At 41.9% G+C, this 18716-nt stretch overlaps 1 protein-coding gene across 5 annotated transcripts in view; it reads right to left on the reverse strand.

Annotated features, from left to right (window-relative positions):
• Nucleotides 1-694: 694 nt before the first annotated feature.
• The window catches only part of celsr1a (cadherin EGF LAG seven-pass G-type receptor 1a), an 83433-nt gene continuing 65411 nt past the window's right edge, over nucleotides 695-18716 (reverse strand). For 2 of the 5 annotated variants that reach the window (XM_046379606.1, XM_046379605.1), the window contains exons 15-36: nucleotides 18469-18589; nucleotides 17843-18026; nucleotides 16246-16347; nucleotides 15111-15205; nucleotides 14486-14695; nucleotides 14012-14195; nucleotides 13767-13910; nucleotides 13477-13660; nucleotides 12733-12900; nucleotides 12445-12571; nucleotides 12139-12339; nucleotides 8835-9009; nucleotides 8041-8153; nucleotides 7864-7943; nucleotides 7634-7760; nucleotides 7422-7547; nucleotides 7056-7192; nucleotides 4603-4703; nucleotides 4348-4491; nucleotides 3408-3677; nucleotides 2947-3325; nucleotides 695-2511 (exon numbers count right to left, since the gene is read on the reverse strand). In XM_046379606.1, coding sequence (XP_046235562.1) covers nucleotides 2484-2511; nucleotides 2947-3325; nucleotides 3408-3677; nucleotides 4348-4491; nucleotides 4603-4703; nucleotides 7056-7192; nucleotides 7422-7547; nucleotides 7634-7760; nucleotides 7864-7943; nucleotides 8041-8153; nucleotides 8835-9009; nucleotides 12139-12339; nucleotides 12445-12571; nucleotides 12733-12900; nucleotides 13477-13660; nucleotides 13767-13910; nucleotides 14012-14195; nucleotides 14486-14695; nucleotides 15111-15205; nucleotides 16246-16347; nucleotides 17843-18026; nucleotides 18469-18589 — 3400 coding nt within the window. In that variant the 3' untranslated portion in view covers nucleotides 695-2483. Of the gene's footprint in view, nucleotides 2545-2946; nucleotides 3326-3407; nucleotides 3678-4347; nucleotides 4492-4602; nucleotides 4704-7055; nucleotides 7193-7421; nucleotides 7548-7633; nucleotides 7761-7863; nucleotides 7944-8040; nucleotides 8154-8834; nucleotides 9010-12138; nucleotides 12340-12444; nucleotides 12572-12732; nucleotides 12901-13476; nucleotides 13661-13766; nucleotides 13911-14011; nucleotides 14196-14485; nucleotides 14696-15110; nucleotides 15206-16245; nucleotides 16348-17842; nucleotides 18027-18468; nucleotides 18590-18716 lie in introns of all 5 variants that reach the window. The other 3 variants (XM_046379608.1, XM_046379609.1, XM_046379607.1) reach the window with 3 other exon arrangements.

Consider the following 18716-nt stretch of genomic DNA (forward strand, 5'->3'; position numbering starts at 1 on the left):
ATTTTCCACCAGAACATCAAATTGGAAAATAAAACGTTTCATATAGGTACTTCACACATGGAACAAAATCATCTGTGGTACCTCAGCCCACATGCCATCAGAGTGGTACCAGTGCTGGTCCCAATACAGGGTGGCAACTTGGGATGGTCCTTTACGACATGCTGCACAGGAACACACAATCTGAAACAACGAGGTTTCCTGAGCAGCAAACTAAGAATCAATGAGGACCTGTCAGGACATGTTAGACCTGTGGCCTGGTAGTAAAGCCTCAGTAGCATCCTTCTCTGGAGCAGCTCCAGTTCTCGACCACCCTCTAACCCTTAACCCATGCCTACTATTACGTATCACTGGCACAAAGGTGTAATGAAATGATTTAGCATTTCTCCCCACTGAATCATGGATAAGGCCTTTGGGAGAAAAGTACCAAGGGGCTTGTTTCGTCAAATATGCCACATGCAAGCTGCAGCAACACAAGATAGTTTCCTTACCCTACCCTAACTTGAAATGTCTCACTAATCCAAACAAAGGGCACACTAATGAGTGTAAAACTGTGAAGTAGGTGAATCACAATTTCCGTTACTCATCATTTGCTGGATCCAGTTGATGTTACAAGATTTTCCTGCAGTAGTGTGCATGTTTCGACGAGTGATGCTTCCTTCCCAGCAACGGACATGTAACAGGCTGCGCAGGACGGTTAAAAATTCATCATGTCATCTTTAATCTTACAGTCACAATCATCTTTTCTTTCCAGTGTCTTAAAACCATAAAAAATAAATATACATTATGTTACAAAACATTTCCAGTGTCTCGGATCAATAAAAAAACAAGGACATTTATCAACAGCATTGATTACAGGAGGGCAAAACACTGGGGTTGTACAGCATCTGTGGTACAAAGGCATTCAGTGAGTGGTAAACAAGTTGCCTTACACTAGCTGCAAAATGCATTAAAGTTGGCATCATTTTCACTTGGAACTCAGATTTAGAAACTCAGCAATAAAGACAAACCTTTTCATTAATACTGAAGCATGCATATGTGTCAATTTTGGAATTACAAAAAAGGCTATCAAATGCTAATGCTAAAATATGCAATCAATCCAGTGAGAGCAGGAAAAGCATATAAACTCTAATCCTGCACTGTACTTTTATACCACCAAAGATAAACAGATTAGTTTTTTGAAATATTTAAAGGTAAAACTGAGTTAAAAGTGAACTGACTTAAACCCTAATGTGCATTTTTACTGTATTCATGACTTTGGTAACCAGGAGTGTGTTGTTTTGGACACACAGGCTTCGGGTTCATAGTGCTGGAACTGAAAAACTAAATTTTCAGCAGAGGGGGAATTCCTCTCCATTCCACGTAATTAACATTCATTAAGGCCCACTGTTCTCTGCGTGTGTGTGCCTGGACTTGGGACATTTCAGGTCACTAACACACATAAACATAACAGTCTCCATGCATTATGTGTGTCTATTTGTATCTACAGAGTGTGTGGTACAACACTCGAAAGCCAGCTACAGGCTAATGCAACGTGTGTGTGTGTGCACATGTGTAAATTCAGGATGAAGGCACACAGATTATTGTTCTCATTAGATTAAACCAGCATATCAGGTCGTTTTCACGACTGAGAGCGTTGCCAGCTTAACACAGGCAAATGATTTTAGTTTAGGCAAACGATTTTTAGTTTGGAAATATGCCCTCACTACAGCTGAAATACAAAATAGATCATTTCTTCTTCACCTTTAACAATATGTACACATTAATTACACTCTAAATGCACTGCATTGAGAGGCTGGGTAGGCCTTTCTTTGAGTAGTTAAAAAACAAAAAAAAAAAAAGAGCACTTGGTGTGTGGTTGATAGCACTATCGGACGTGTCAAAAGTCAGTGAGAACAGGTTGTGTCAGGTTTATGTCTGACTTCTCATAGGACTTGTAGTACTTGAAATCTTCTTGGACTACAAAGGTACCAGCATGTATTTGAGTCTGGGTTCATGCACAGTGATTATACATCTGCCTTTATCCACAAGAAAGAAGCTGTCCAAAAGTTTTATACAGTATTCCTAACTTTATCCATGAAACGGTTGACCCCTCATAACCGCGATCGAGGAACATTGTTCTGGGGCTTGCAATGCGTCCCGGGTGAAATCTTCATCTCTGTGACCATTTCCTACTGCAGTTTTGGCACGCGTGGCTCCATTGCAACCTCTCTTGGTAAAGTTCGAAACAGTATTCCCTTTATTATTTCTCACATCTTATTTTCTTGTCTCAGGCAGTCTTAAAATCTGCAATTAATACTGCTCTCCAGAGTGAGGGATCATGAGACGATGGATGGATGGACAGATCAGACGCAGAGAAAACTTTCACCCTCCTTTCACCCAACCTGCAGCATCTATCCGTCTTCAGTTTTCCTTCTCTTTTATTCCCGTCCTCTTGGCTGTCCTCCCTTCCTGTCCTCCCCCCAGCAGGTTCTTCTCTCCTACTCTCACAAGGGCAGGCTGGTCTGGGTTTTCCTAACAGGTCAGATCGAAGTCTCATTACTGCCACTGTTAGCGGAGGAAATGGAAGGAGGACGAGGGACGGGGGGGATGCAGGGAGGGAGGGGTGTAAGGAGAAAGAAAGGAAGACAAGAACATGCAAAGTCAAAATGAGTGCAGGGATGCAGGGAGTTTTCATGCAGCATTTAAGCAGGATGGTCATACTCAGTGTTACTGTTAAAGGTGTAGCTGGACATTTTGGGAATTAGCATTGTTTGTTTTCTGGACAAGAGTTAGATGAGAAGAATGATACTACTTGTACTATGTCTGTTCCTCCTCCATGTTAGCAGAGGGGACACAGACCAAACTGAAAACTCAAAGTACACATCAGATACATTTCTTTCCAAAGATGGTTTCCATCATGTCAGGTAGTTCTTACCAACTCAGAGGGAAGAAGTGGAGTCTACTTACTCTGAGTCTGAGTCGTTGCCTCCATTGACCGTCCCTGACTTCAAGTGCATTGCCACTCCCCCATTGGTCTCCCGGTAGATGCCCACTGGTGGGAGTCCGACGGGAATCTGCGGCCGTGGAGTGACTGGGGGTTTGATGAGGGAGCTGTTGTCGTGGTTACCAGGGCGACTTCCATCATTGGAGGCCAGTGAGGGCGGCCGGGACGAAGGAGTTATGATGTTGACGGAAGAGGGAGGTTGGGAGGAGGTGTTGTTGTTGTTGATGGGTGGAGGGGAGGTGATGGTGGGGGGGTTGTAATCACTCAGCTTTTCCCTCAGACGGTTCTTCATGTTCTTGTCGCTCAGCGGAGGAGGGTAGCTGATCTTGTTCTTTAAGATACCTGATAAGGAAGTTCATTCCAGTGTAAGTCAGGTAAGTTCTATCTGTTGATTTAATTTTTCTCAAGAATTCCCTTCTCTTACCTTTTCTCTGCTCTGGTTGGTGGTTGCTGTTGCTGTTTGGTTGGCTAGGGGGCGCTGCATCTCTAGCATTGCCAGGCGTTTGTTTGTCCTTCTCCTGGAGGGTCTCCCTCTCTCTTTCACCAATGTGGTTGAGCTTATTTTCCGGGTGCAGCTCCACGTTCACCTTGGTCTCCACCCTCAGCCTCTCTGTGCCACCGGGGTCCTCGCTGTCACTGGCTGTGGTGGCCTCTGCTGGCCAGTAAGGCTTCACGTGATTGGATACTGAATCCACTAATGGGGATTGGGTAAGGATAAATTGGGAGCAGCAAGGTTAAAACACAATCAACCTCATCAGATTCTCTCATTTCTTTGACAGGCTAACATTTGTAAATAACAGTAAGGCTTCACGTGATTGGATACTGAATCCACTAATGGGGATTGGGTAAGGATAAATTGGGAGCAGCAAGGTTAAAACACAATCAACCTCATCAGATTCTCTCATTTCTTTGACAGGCTAACATTTGTAAATAACAAATTTATGAACAACAGTGATTTGGTGGACATTTTACTGTGACCTTAACATTTAATCCTGGCACTACTACACGTAACTCATACAATACTTGACTTAAGTAAAGGTAATAATACCACAGTGTGATAACGCTCCATTAGAAAGTACACAGCTCTGCATATGTATATATTATTAGCAAAATGTACTGAGGTGTCATTGAACTAAACTGTACTAAAAGAAATATAGAAATACAAATAAATTCATTTGAGGGAAAAAAGTATAGTATTTCCCCTGTGTGGAGCAGAAGTATAAAGTAGCCTGTGACTTTAATTTATACTGAAGTACAGACTTTGAATAAATGTACACAGCATCTCCCACTGATTATAAGGTCAATATAGAGAGATAGATAGGTACTTTATTGATCCCGAGGGAAATACAAGGTCAACTATATACCTTTAGGCGTGCTGTGGATGGGTTGTCTCTCGTTGTTCCACTTGGGCTTGACATCAATGTCATCATCCTCACTGTCAGAGGAGTGGGAGGAGGCGTAGGAGGAGCTGTGTTCATCCACTGACAGCTCACTGTCTGAGTCAGAGTCTGACAGGGACAAGAAAGGCAGGCAGAAAGATGAGCATCCATTAACAACATACACAGAGGTTTTCATGTGCAGGTTTAGTTTTCACTTAATTCTGTTTAGTAAAAACTCACCATCGCCCTTAGTGCCGTTCCTGTGGAACAGAGGCCCATCCAGATCTGTGTGTCCTTTAGCTGTCCCTGAAGAAACACTGGGCTTCTGACCAGATTCCTCCCTAGGCAGATAAAGACAGGTAAAGAAAGGAGGACGGGAACAGAGGGACAGGGAAGTGAGACAGTAGAAAAGTGGAGGGGATTAAGAGGAGAGGGGAAGTACAGCGTCTCTGGAAGTTCATTCAAGCTCAAACTTGTGGTTTGAGACAACTAATGTTTGACAGCTGAAACACCAGACATCTCTCATTGCAAAACATTTGCCTCTGTTGATGGCTTCAACTAAGATTAAAAGAAATATTAAACCGGCTTCTGGATCATCACCAGAAATAAAAAAAACACCTTCTACCGATGACGGATGAGTAATTCAAGACTTATTGTTAAACCTGCATTGTTATCTGTCATATTTATGGTATAAATATTTCACAAAACCACAAAATTTTCAGCTTTCTTCTTTTGTCATTTATATCCAGTATATAAAACCCCCAGCTAATTAATTCTCTCTCTCCTCTCCTCTTCATCTGTAGCCATTTATGCCAAGTTGGACTGATACGTTGCCTGGAGGGCAAAAATGCTACTACAGACTCTGACCTGTCTGCAGATGTGCCAACAGCTGCAGGGAACAGGTCTGCGTATCTGTATTAAATTCCCACTTCAACAGGTAAGGTCCCATCTCCCTTATTTCCCAAGTCTCCCACTTTTTTTTTTCCCCTGCTTCTTCCCTTTTGACTCTTGCGCAGGCAGCACGCCATCCTGGTTCTTCCCCTTGGCGTTTTTTGCTCTCATTGACCCCAGTGTCAGCTCGCATTACCCAGATGACAGTTTTATGAGCCAAGGCGTACAGTCAGACCTAACCTTGGTTCTGTAAAATACCAGGTATATGTAACTCTACTCCACTGCGATGAAAACATGTCAGTGTTACACGCAAACACACCTATATCATAGAGGAGATATATCTCAAAATGTCAACGTTTTAGAGATTAATCAGGAACACACTTGTTCTGATGTTCAAGTGGGGGTGGTTGTAGTTCTAGTCTGGATGGATGTTAGCCATGTTAAGATTCTCAATGAAAGAGCTTCCAGGTCTTGCAAAGGATTAACTTGAGTATGTAAGAGAAAATCTAATCATTTCAAGTTCAATGTGATTTAGGATCTCCTCAGACCAGCTATTGTGTGAGCGGTGGGGGGGCTTGATGTGTTTGGCTAATAGACTTGTAAATGCCTGAATATGTTGTCTTATCAATGGAAAATTGGGTGCTGCAGGTGGTGGGATAATGAGCTATTGAGAGTTAGAGAGTCATATCAAAAGCTGTAACAGGTGTGTTAAATATTTGACACCAGAAATATATTAACTTTGGACAGGACATGTGAGTATGGTTAGCGGATGACTATTTGCTGTTTGCTGCAAAAATCACTTGTTTCCAGGGGCATACTCATCCAATGGTTATGACTGGCCAATGAGTCCCAGAACACCATGAGGACCTCGCCTGACAGGCGCCAGTGAAGAAACAGACAAGGTCCAAGGAGGAAACTGATTGTGGAAATGGAGTTATCTAGATTTAATGAAATTTGAAAGGCGACAGGGCGGCTCAGACCTAACTGATTGATATGTGGGAATTTTGGATACTAAGTTAGCCCTTGTCATGTCAGATCCAATGCTAAGAGAGAGACATTCGCTAGAATTTGTTTTGTTACCTAGCTACATCACCTTGTTGAAACTATATCACATTAATATGGAATTATTCACAATGTTACTATGTACTATGAAAATTTTACGTCGTTTTATTTCGCACGCACACATTTCATTTGTCATCATATCACAAAACACAAAGTCCTGCAAAACAATGTATCAACTCTAATGTCACTCGCACTAAGTTGGGAGTTTATTTTTTCAATGCATCCAACACAGAACAACATGACAGCATGGTCAGTGTGCATGGATCTACAGTAGGTACTGAGTTCTTTGGCGTTGGTGTGTATCAGTGAGAGTTCGTATATCCTGTATGTATGTGTTTTGCGTCATAGCCATGCGCCCATGCACCGGCAAATCTCACCGTGGTCTTGCATGCAAGCACACTGAACAATATATATATATATATATATATATATATAATATATATATAAATAGTCTGAAAATGTAGAAATCTCAAGGCAGAGAATAAGCACAGGGTGACAGGGTGTGTGTGTGTGTGTGTAACTGTACAGTGTGTGTGTGTGTGTACATATTAATTAGGGATTTGGGTGTGTTAGTATGTGTGAGATCATCAGCAGACATGCAGGGGAGGAGAACAATGAAATACAACATAAGCAAAAGTCCAGAGACCCTGAGGTGGACAAACACACACACACACACACACACACAGTCATCATGCAGCAGTGTAGCAGAAGCAGCCATGCAGTCAGTGAGCGTGTTGTACCTGAGTGTGTAAGCCAGGTAGCTGCTGCGGCTCTTGGCTGACCTGAGCGTGCTCTCCAAGGACACGGTGGACTCGCCAATGCCCGAGCGGTACAGCGCGCCGTCTTCTGTGTACGTGTTGTTGCAGTTGAGAGAACGCTGAGGATGGAGGAATGAAAAGAAGGAGGGAAAACAGGACAGAAAACAAAAACATATGACTTTGTTTTGTTTGACTGTTTTTGCAAATGGAGGCAAAAAAAATAAATAAATAAAAGCTCACACATAAAATGACATAATAATAAAAAAAAAAAATACCAGAGAGAACTGTGATAGAATAATACAGTAACAGCAACAACATGTGAAACCATACTGCTGTGCATTCACTCACTGTGAGCAGAGAGGCCCTTGTGGTGCTGGACTCGTCCGGGACACTCTTCTTTCCTGTGAAGACATTCTTGAGGTTCTTCCTCACCTCTTTGTTGAAGATCACATGGAAGAAGAATATGAAGATGCCCTGTGAAGAAAGAGAATGATACATATTACAAACAAGAATGTAACAACGATATATATTAACACAGACAAACATGAACACTGTGCTACCTGCAGACAGCTGAAGACAGCGAACAGGTAGTGGAATGTCATCACGTCGCTGTTGACCGCCATTAGGCCAAGCAGCCAGGTAGCACTGATCAGCAGCAACAGGAGGAAGGCCATTCGAAGTGCAGGACTGAGGAAGGGAAGCACACACAGATCAGGTCTTACTGTAAGTTAACTTTTTGGATGTTGTGCCATATGTGGAATTAACAATATGACCCATAAAAAAAACTTACATTGCTCCTGACTTCTCCACAGCCTTCTGCCTGCGACCACATGAAGCCTTCGCAGCCAGAATAAAGATCACTATGTTCACCTTTAGAGAGAGAGAGTGTGGGTTTGTGAACAATCTGTACCTCTGCACAGCAATACATTCAAGATCAACACAAACAGCAAGTAATTCAGGTACATACCAGGACTACTACAAAGATGGGTCCTGCGAAGCTCCAGATGAGTGTGTCATGGACAGAAAGCCAGCAGAAGTCTGGATTCCCATAACCCTGAGGGTCAAGACCTACAGCCAAGCCTGCACACATGGAAATGAAAACAACAAAATGTGAGTAAAGAATGTTAAAACTGTTTTAATAATTCAGTCAACAAATCTTCAAAATCTTCCTCATCTTCCTGCCTTGTCACTTCCTCCCCTTTGCAGTTTTTGAGGAAGGTCTAGACATCTTCTTCCCACCATCATTTGTCAGTTTAACTCTTTATGTGTTCATCCTTTTCCGGATCTATCCATATCTCTCTCACACTGGGTCTCCATCCAGATTCCAATCAAATGACTGTTGTTGGCATCCGATACCGCCGAAGCATGTCAGTACATCGCAAAGCATTTAATATATAACAGTCACCTTATTGTTCATCAAAATGTAATGGAGTAAAATCTGTGCTGCTAGTCTTGAATAATTGTTACTAATTGGAGATACCAGCGACAGTAAAAAGGGTTATTAAAACAAATAAATCACTGGCTTTGATTTACACATGAGATTTAACCTACTGTTTTTGTCTTAATTTTGACATCCATTCCCTCCACCCCCCCCCCCCCCCCCCCCCCGTCTCCTCAATAACTTTCCCACGAGGATTCAGAAGAGACGAGTCACGGCACGAATGCTCCCTGACAATCTGCCATCTTCCCTGCTCCCCGTTTCTGAGTTTTTTGTGTGTGCGCGTGTATGTACATGTACACATATATGTGTGTGAATCTCACCAGTGATAACAGCCGGTATGCCCCAGCCCATGGCGTAGTAGAACCTCATGTGGCCGTGGTTGATGTTCCGCATCTCTGTCAGCATGCGGTAGATGTGCAGCCCCTCCACGAACATCCAGGCAAACGTGCACATGTAGAAGTAATGGAGGAGGATGGCGATCACTGTGCATACAAACTGAAGGGAGAAATAGAGATAAGTATGAATTTACTTTTAAACGATATCCACTTAAGTAATGCACAAACAGCAGCTTTGTTTTGAGTTTGTTTTTGTCACTCTGCTGAGCTTATCCCTTTCTATCAGTCGATCAAAAAAAAAAAAAAAACACCCAGCAAATCTATCATGCATCTGAACTCCTGGCATTCAGCAACATATTACAGCCAAGTGCTGTTGATGAACAAGGAATCTTTGATCGACAGAATAAGAATAGGTTATGTTTTGACAGCCATTTAATCACTTCAGTGATTTATTATAGAAGGATTTTTTTTTTTCTGTCATTGTAAATTTAAATATGTTTGGCATTACTTTGACTTTACCTTACTTTACAATGTTTGACATTAGTTGGACAACAGAAGCAATTTGGAAATGTCTCATGTGATGGAATTTTTTCAGCATTTGATGAATTAAACAATTAAGTTGTCAAAAAACAGTTGAACAGATGAAATAACAATGGAAATAATCAATATAGTGATGAACTTCAGCAGTTTATATGAGACAGTAGTGATTCAGCTTATCACCACATTTTCCTGTCTCCTTCCTGCCCTGTCTCAACATCTGTTGCTGTATTGGAAATACGCACTGTGTCAGATAAGTCCCAACAGTTGACATACTGTATTTTAGTAACACTATGCATTGCTGTGGAGATCAGAGCGAGAGAGACAGAGAGAAAGACACTACTTTGACAAGGTTATAAATCATCCTGCAGATGGTCCTGGGCACACACTGACAGCATTCCACAGTTCTGACTGACTATCACACACACACACCTGAACACTAGATGGAGGAAATGCACGCACACAAACATGCATTCATCAATTCAGAGATATGAAAAACAAACAGATTAAATTCTTTTTAAAATCTCTCTGCAGACTTGGCTTCTCGTACAGGTGCAGATAACGCAGCATGTTGTTAGTCAGCACTTGAGTCTCTCTTAGCCCAGTCAAAACACTCTGAGTCAGAACGTCATTACAAGAGAAGAAGGAAAGACTCCCACAACTCATCTAGGACTGTGCATAAAACTTTAATGCTTCTCATCTCATATCCTGGTTTCTTGGCCTGAGTTGGTCGCGAGAAAACATCACCCAGCAGTCACAGCTAGTGATGAATTACAAAACTCAAGCTGGTCCTGTTCAATCTGAAGACTTGAAGTTGGACACATAGCTAAGGAAGGATAAGGACCTTGCTTGCAAAAAAGAAAATCTGATGAATTAAAAAGACTGATAAATGGTGAACAATAATGATACAAGCCAATGTGGTATTCATGTCATTGTCAGATTTACAAAGCTGCTCCTCACAAGTTTACGACTAAACTCTACTTGTGTTTTGTCCACTGTTTAAATCTGTCTCCACCAAGACCTTCAAAATGTCTCGGCTTTCTAAACCTCACATTTTACAAGGATTACCCACCAATTACCAGTTTAATTATGTTTTCTGCACCACAGACATGGGAGAGATTTATCAAGTGAAAACTAAGAAGCTGTTTTAGGAAACTTTTGCCAGGGCCATTTGCCCTGAGGCCTGATTCTGGAGGCAGGTACCAGTCACAGCATGTCTCCACTACTGGCACAGGGAGGGAGGTGTGTGTGTGTGTGTGTGTGTGTGTGTGTGTGTGTGTGTGTGTGTGTGTGTGTGTGTGTGTGTGTGTGTGAGTCCGAATGTCTGTGTCAGCAGACTTCAAACGGTTCCCACAGCTTTTGATCCTTTACTGAATGTCTATGTGTGTGTGCACATACACGTTTCCATTACTGTCATTACTGTCACCTACTGAACTCCAAACTAGATTATGAACACAACATAATTTGCTCATTAGACCTCAAACTCTACACCACCTCTGCTGGTATCCTACATGTATTTAATTAGAGAGGCTTACAGAAACAAAGTTACATTCAGCCGGAACTGTCAGTTCAATAAAATGTGCTTATAGATGGATATATTTGGAGATGACCAGCACATTCCAAAAATATTAAATGTATTAACCAAGCAACAAAATATAATCTGTCAGATAAAGACAGACTCTTGGGTAGGCCTTGGCCCATTAAGCCTGATAAGGCTCCTGTCAACACTGAGGTAGATGGCTGCAGGCAAGCCAAACAAATATCACAGGATGCCTGGCATGTCTTATTTCAGTAAACACTGGAGTGAAACATCTTTATCCCCTCTCAGGTTCCACTATACCACAAGCAGAGGAAAAGAACTAAAATTTCTGTTTCTGTCCCATACACACTTGTGGTCTGTTTTGTTTCACATCTGAATACCCAGGATGTCATTCTTCATATACTGAGAAAATGTTACCATCTTCTCTTGATGAATGCATAATGCAGCAGAAATCTGGCATGAACACAGAGTGGGCAAAATGTCTGTAACGTAAAGAACGACTTGGCTGTAGGTTGACCAAACGTCACAAGCAGAACAAGTTGGCAAAGGCCATTTAACTTCACAAACCTACACCTTTAACCACTGTAAAATACCCATCCAGGAGTACTCGTATCCAAGGGATCACTTCTGCAGTTAGATGTGACTTAAAAGCAGAAGGCAGAGTGGTCTAAACAATTGACATAGTTAGTTAATAGTCAGCCAAAATCAGTAAATAAATGAATAACATTTCAAATAGTCGATGTAACAGCCAGTGGTTTACATTGTTGAAATATTTAGCCTGAAGTCACACATAACTTTTCACACAGTTAGGTAGGTAGGCTGGTTGAAAGAAATAGCTGAAAGTAGCTGAATGGATAAGGATGAATTTAATTTCATATTTAAAAAGTCAAAATTGTCAGCTAAAAGTGAGGGATAAATGGCTGAAATGTCGAACTATGTGAAGCTCCTTCAGTTGTAAGAAAACATTATTTTAACAATATCCACATTGATATGATTAATAGTGTTAAATATACTACAGTTTAATAAGTTTAATTGGTAACATGGCAGATGGTGTCAATGATGGGTTATGTGAGTTCATCTGACAGGGCAGTGGGGGGTGTGTCTGACAAAAAAAAACAGTTGAGAACCACTGAAATAAGGTGAATATGTTGCAGACACATAGCAAAGTGTCTCCATTGTACGTGCACTCTGTTTGCTGATGGCTACACTCACCGGGTTGTCAGTCTGATTGATGCCAAGCAGGAAGACAAGCTCGGAGAAGAAGAGCGCTGCTACCAGGTTCCTGTGGATGGCGTGGAGGTTGGAGCGCAGCCGGTGCAAGAGGCACAACAAGATGAAAGTGAGGAGAAGGAGGAGCAGGGAGACCGACACAGTGGTGTAGGTGACGATCTTCAGGGGGAGAACATCACCGTGCTGTGGAGAGCAGTTCCAAGGCATTAAGTCAAAAGACAATAACAAGAAAAAAGCTTTGCTGGATGTTTCACAAGAAGCAGAAAACACAAATGTTCTCAGCAATACCTCTCTCTTGGAAATGTCCATGAGCACAGCGAAGCTGGTCATGTGGTTACACTGACAACTAATGTGGCTGTTGTTCCTGTTGAGCACCTCACAGCCTTTAGAGGACCAGCCGCCTGTACCTCCGATCCTAAGTACACCAACACACACACATGCAAATACACACAGTAGATGAATATGAGAAATGTACAGCAGATTGCAAACAGGAAAATATTAGGAATGCTGCGTTATATTTAATCTCTGAGGCCCTGGAAACCCTCTGGCTTGCATGTGTGTTTGTGTCCAACTCACGCTAAAGAGTGATTCCAGAAGACACAGACAGGTTTGGTTCTCTCCTCCGTTTCCAATAAGGTGTACTCCAAAGTGATTGGGGGGTCCAGGACTGGAGAAAGTGGTGTACCCTCACTATGCACTGTGGCACTCACTATGGCTGTGTTGATCACTGGCCGGTTGGGGACCCTGGAAAGACATAAAAAACACAATTAAGTAAGACTCATTTAAAGTTTTTGAACACTGACCTATGTTAAGATTTCCTTTACTTTTCATGGTTTCATTACACAAATGCATTAAGAGCCACTCGTGTCCAGGAGACCATGCACCCAAAGTCTGTTTACATTTGGTCAGCTTCTCTTTTACCCTTTTGTTAACTTCTTATTCTTATCTTAGAAACATATTCTTAGTAACATTCTCTCTTCCCACAAACATTAAGAATACCGAACTCCCTGAATCTCTTAGGCCTATGCAGGCACTGATAAGACGATTTCTTCAAAGACAACTACAGTAAATATTATGGCACATATTCACATTAAGATGAAATATTTTCATGTGACGGAGGGTTTCTTCAGAGGTTTATAGAATATGATGAATTGGATACACACTGGGAAGTAGAGCAGAGAGTTTTTAGAGTTCAGATAGGGTGTGGGCTCTTTCCAGCACCCATCATTCACCATTCTTTTAAGCCTTGTTTGACTGGACTACACCTCATAATTTAATCCTAGCAAAGTGGGAAGGTATTTGAAGGGAATAGTAGTCTACCTCAGGCTCCTGCGGTCAGGGTCGTATCTTTCCGGGAGGAGCTTCCCCAGTGATTTGTACACTATCACCACAGCAACTGGCAGAGGGGTAGCTGGTTCCAGATGGCGGCGTCTCCTGTCAGACACTGTGTGCTCCTCCTCCTGTGGGGGATCGGTCGGAGTTGGAGGGGCAGGAGTGGCTTCTACTGCGAGAGGATAGTGACAGATTAGACTGGAGTTCTTTTCATAATAACACATTTCAAGCTTGGAGCCTAAATGAAACAAAGTCAGTGATTCTGCCTGCGTTCCTACCTCTGTGGCCTTGAGTACGGAGGTTGAACTGGGGGAAGTGGACAGAGGACCCAAGCTCTTTGGGGTAGGGCTCACTGATATCCTCAAACCGAGGCAATGTTGCCCCCTCTGAGTCCGATACATCCAAGTAGTCCACAGTTAGAACTAAAAATGGCAGGAAGAAGAGGAGACAGAGGCAACGGATGAGGACAACCTGTGATTACCTGTCTCAGTTCTACACAGTGCCACTAAGCTCCTTCACTTACTCATGTTGTCAGTGATGATGGTGAAGGGCTTCAGGTAGGTTTTCCTGACGTTCTGTGCCAGGGTGTTGGCGTAGTCCTCGAAGTTGCGGAGTAGATGGGCGGTGCCACCTTCAGTCCTCTGGATCTGCTCCCAGTGTTCCTTGTTGTCAGGATCCAGTATGGAGCTGCCTGCTCGCACCAAGTTCTGTGAAGAACAACAATTGCAGGTTAGTGAAAATAAATTCATCACTCAAATATCAAAGAGACGGAAATAAAGCAAAGAAGGAAGTATTAGATTACTGCAGTAACGGATCAAGTTGCTCTCCCAGTGAAAACAACCAGTGGAGGGCAGTGTGCCACCAGTGCTTGAAGGGCTACAGACTGGGTTTCATAACATTTTAAGATCTTTTCAAATAACTTATTAAAGTTGAAACAGATCCAGGAGAGTCTCAGTAATCTCAAAATTTTTCAAAAAAATTTGGTTTCCTTTTCTACCTCATTGAATTCTGCATCTTTCATGGCGGTGAGGTCAAATCCAGTCTGCTGGCTCTCATACAGCAGCACACGATTCAGCAGCTGAGCAGCTGTCCTCACATCGTTGCCATAGAAATGCTGGGTGCTATTGGTGGCGCTGTGAAGCAAACGCACAATCGTCTTGGAGCGTTCGCTGTCCATCCTTGAACTGTTGCGGCGCAGGTCTTCATTCTGGAGGGTGGGGGGATGGAAAGAGAGCAAAAACGAGCAGGTCAAAGCAAGGGAAAGCTGAATAGGTGCAATGAAACATAATAGAAACTGGTCAATCCCAGGATTAGTGGGACTTTGAGAAGCTCAAGCCTCAAGTATTATGTTCAGGTTCAAATACAATAGGTGCAATACTTTGTTTAAATCTCTTATGGATTTCACCCTATGAAATTACACTTGAAGACCCATTGGGTCCCTTACGATGCATACTTCTTTTTACATGGTCAATTTCTGTGACATTTCTGTGTCAGTTTCATAGACTGAAGATTTGCGAGGCTAACTCAACACACCTTCAGTAAACCTTGAAAACTGTCAGAATTTAGGAAAAGATTTTTGGTTGAAGCGACTGTTTGAATGTTTTATTTTATCTAATACTCACTAGTTTCTTCAGATGGGAGAAAGTGACGGTGGTGCAATTGAAGAGCTCAGGCAATAACCAGCCCTTCTCTTCGCTACAGTGGCGGATAGCAGTACCTGTAAAAAAAAAAAAAAAAAAATACAAAAACCAGAAAGGTAGTTTAAATATGTTTCTGTTTCACAGACATACATGTTCACAAAATTATATAAAGCACATTAAAACATTGTAAAAACACAGCTTTGTGAACTGTTTTGAACTGGTATCAGAAAGACGTTCAGTTCTTCCTCTGAGAGTGTATGTAATAAGGCTGCCTGGGCTCTATGCAGCGAAAAAGGAAAACCTACAGACAATACTCAGGTTAGTAATGCCGCACTGTTCTGAATATGTGCAACAGTTAAAACCTCAAAAATATAAAAAGAAACTTCCTGCCTTAGTGGTTTAAATATTTGAAACCATACTGACTTGTTCCAGTCTGATTCAGTTTAAGAAAAGACTTCATCCAAATGCAAAGTCTCTTCAAATGCTATTGTTGCAAAAAAAGAAATGGCTGCAGGACTTGCCAGTTGGCACTAAGATAAGGCAATGAGCAATGTTAGCAATAAATTCCCCACTGAGTCCGAGGAAACAACAAAGGGGTCACCATGGCGACTGTCCTTTACTGGAAACAGGTCACTGAACTTAAATCTTGAGTTCACCTCGACTGTCTTCCCTTCCTCTCACACTCTCTCTCTCACTCTCTACACACCCCCCCAAAACACACATGCATACACACGCACACACACACACATACAGCTCGAGGAGGAGTATTACTGTCAGATCTTACTGTAAAGTGCCTGGTGTTTTTCTGAGTGAGTCTCTATGGACGAATCTCTATATGATTGGCTGATAAAAAGCTTGGTTGGTTTAATGGACCAATCAGAGAGCCTTATTACTGTGTTGTTATAGTTCAGAGAGAGCAGCTGCGTATATGCCTTAAAATACATTAACTTACACGTACACAGCCATCTATGCAGCTTAATCTCATTAGTGCTACTCAGTGGCCTCAAACCTATCTGATCTCTTTTCAAATGAACTACGCACAGTTTTGATGCCATACATAACTAAATAATTACTCCACATGTTGCTTTTGTCATCAGAGGGATTATAAAGTACTCACCGATGGATCCTTTGGGACAATTCATGGCAGCAGGGCGCCCAAATTTGGTCCTGGGCCACCTGATACCTGCATCAAACACCACGGGACAGGCGTCGTACACAACTGTCGAGGAAAGGGCAAAACAAAAAACAAAGGTTTAGAAGTGAATATGCTGACCTGATGCTGAGGAAAACATATACTGCTTCCATCAAACTAATACATGTAACAGGTGTTGGATCAAAATCATTAACAGACCATCTGAACTTTCACTGCGCAGATTTCACTTTAACAGGTGAAAGCCTGCTTTGGTCGCCTGTCAGTATCCTGGCTGTTCCACTCCACCGTATGGGACAGGCAGACAGAGCTGCAGGGCTACATTCAACCAAATCTCAATGTGCACAGGCTGTGATGCATAATTCACTTCAGCATATCTGGACAAATTAGTCTCCAGGACAAATCAAGATGGTGACTGTGAGTTTCTTTGCTTGTTTGTGGCTCGATGGCTTGTAAACATTGTTTCATAAACTCACTCTTACACACATAACCTTATAACCTGAATAAAACTTACTTATTATTAAATAAGCTCAGCATTTACAAGATCCAAGTACCTCATATTTCTTTGATAGCACTTACCCTCTCTTTAAGGATCATTTATACAAAAACATGAGACATTCTGTCCTTAAAGGCCACAGCAGGATTAAGCTCAGATTTATTGATTGTCTCCCTGCTGGTTCTGCAGTGTTTGCTGCAGAGCTGACAAATTTATATGAGGCCTGCTACGGATGGTCACATCTCAGTGACCTGCAGGACATGATCAAAGAAACCACTCGCTTCTTTCATTCTTCCATCTTCACTCCCATCCTAACTTCTTCACTGCATCAGAATTTATCTTTACCCTTTAGATTTGAAAAATGCCTTTAATCTACACTGACAATGAATGAAACTTTCTATTTTTACAAAAATGATCATAATGTCACATACAGTCACAAAGAACTTTCCATCGATTAAAAGTCTGAACACGTTCTGAGCCTTTGAAGAGCTTCATATTGGGTAAAAAAAAAAACACGCTGGCATTCTTTTTCCGTTAGGGGGACTTTGTCTTCTATTCATCTCTACTGTATTGTTTGTGTTCAGTCCCAATGCCAAGTCTGCCCGCTAGTCCGGCTCGCCTCTTCTGCTTGACTGGGTGGCGACAAAGACGTGCAGTTAACTCGACCGCAGCACCAGCAGATGTGAGCGACACTATTTGTCTCCTTTTGACACTTCATCAATTCATCAGGGCTCACTTTGTGAACTTGAACATCTAAAGGAATAATACACCCAATTTCTGAAATCATTGTTTTAACTGCCCTTCTCATGAACACGTCTTTACGTCACGTTTTTAACTGAGACAAATGGATGTGAATTCATGGTTTAACAAACAGTATATTATATTATATATTGTAATTAAAATTTTTAAAAACTTTATATGTTGACTCAGTTTCTTATTCAGGATTAATAATGTTTATCTTACTGTTTCTTGTCTTGAAATTAGTCTGTCACAAGAAAAAAGATTGGGGAAACCAGGAAAGATCATATTTTAAATCCATGTAATTTCACATTGAAAGAGTTCACATACCCTCACATCCAGCGTGAGTAACCTCGGCATGGGGGTTATCACAGCGGTTACACTGCCGGCCGATTACTCCTCCTTTGCAGGGGCACTGCCCAGAGACGGGGTCACAAGTTCGCAACATAGAACCAACAGCAAAACACTCGCAGGGGTAGCAAGTGTCCCCACCTTCTGGACGATAGTGGTTTTCCTGCAGGAAGAGGTGAAGTCACAGATGACTGATACTATATTTATATCATCAGAGCATGTGGGTGCTATTACTGCATCATTAGTGCATCAGTTTTACTTACAGTTTTTACTTAAATAACAATTACAGGATGATACTAAATGCCCAAATGTAGTATATTGGAAGTACAAATAGAAAAGAGTAACATTAGCTACCATAATGTTAGCAGTCATACCAGAATAGGTATGGTTGTATCAGCACCAGCTCTGACTCTGTTAAATTTGGTCAAGGTATGTTTTATATCTTATGAATTCAAATTTTCAGACAAATTTATATTTGACATTTACAAAAGGAAGCATGTGTCATTTCCCCTTTAAAAGTTACACTCTCACTTTAAATCTTGCGCAGGCTTTGCTGTACGTACGAAAACAATACGGCGAATCACTCTTATACACTTTGTTTTTACCTTGCAGCGACACTCTCCAGTTGTCTTGTTGCAGTCTTTATGAAATCCCTTGGTCGTGTCACAGTTACAAGGTCCACACATGGGACTGCCCCACCAACCTTGAGGACATGGCTTTTCCACTCTGTCATCAAAGACAATGTCACATTCATTCAAGTGGCTATAACTGATATTTTTATCATAACAACCTATAAAGGACTATGTGACAATATGAAAGGGGCAAGCAATGGGCCTACAGATAGTTATTGCCC

Source organism: Scatophagus argus, chromosome 22, assembly GCF_020382885.2.
Source record: "Scatophagus argus isolate fScaArg1 chromosome 22, fScaArg1.pri, whole genome shotgun sequence".
In the NCBI taxonomy this organism is placed as follows: domain Eukaryota; kingdom Metazoa; phylum Chordata; class Actinopteri; family Scatophagidae; genus Scatophagus; species Scatophagus argus.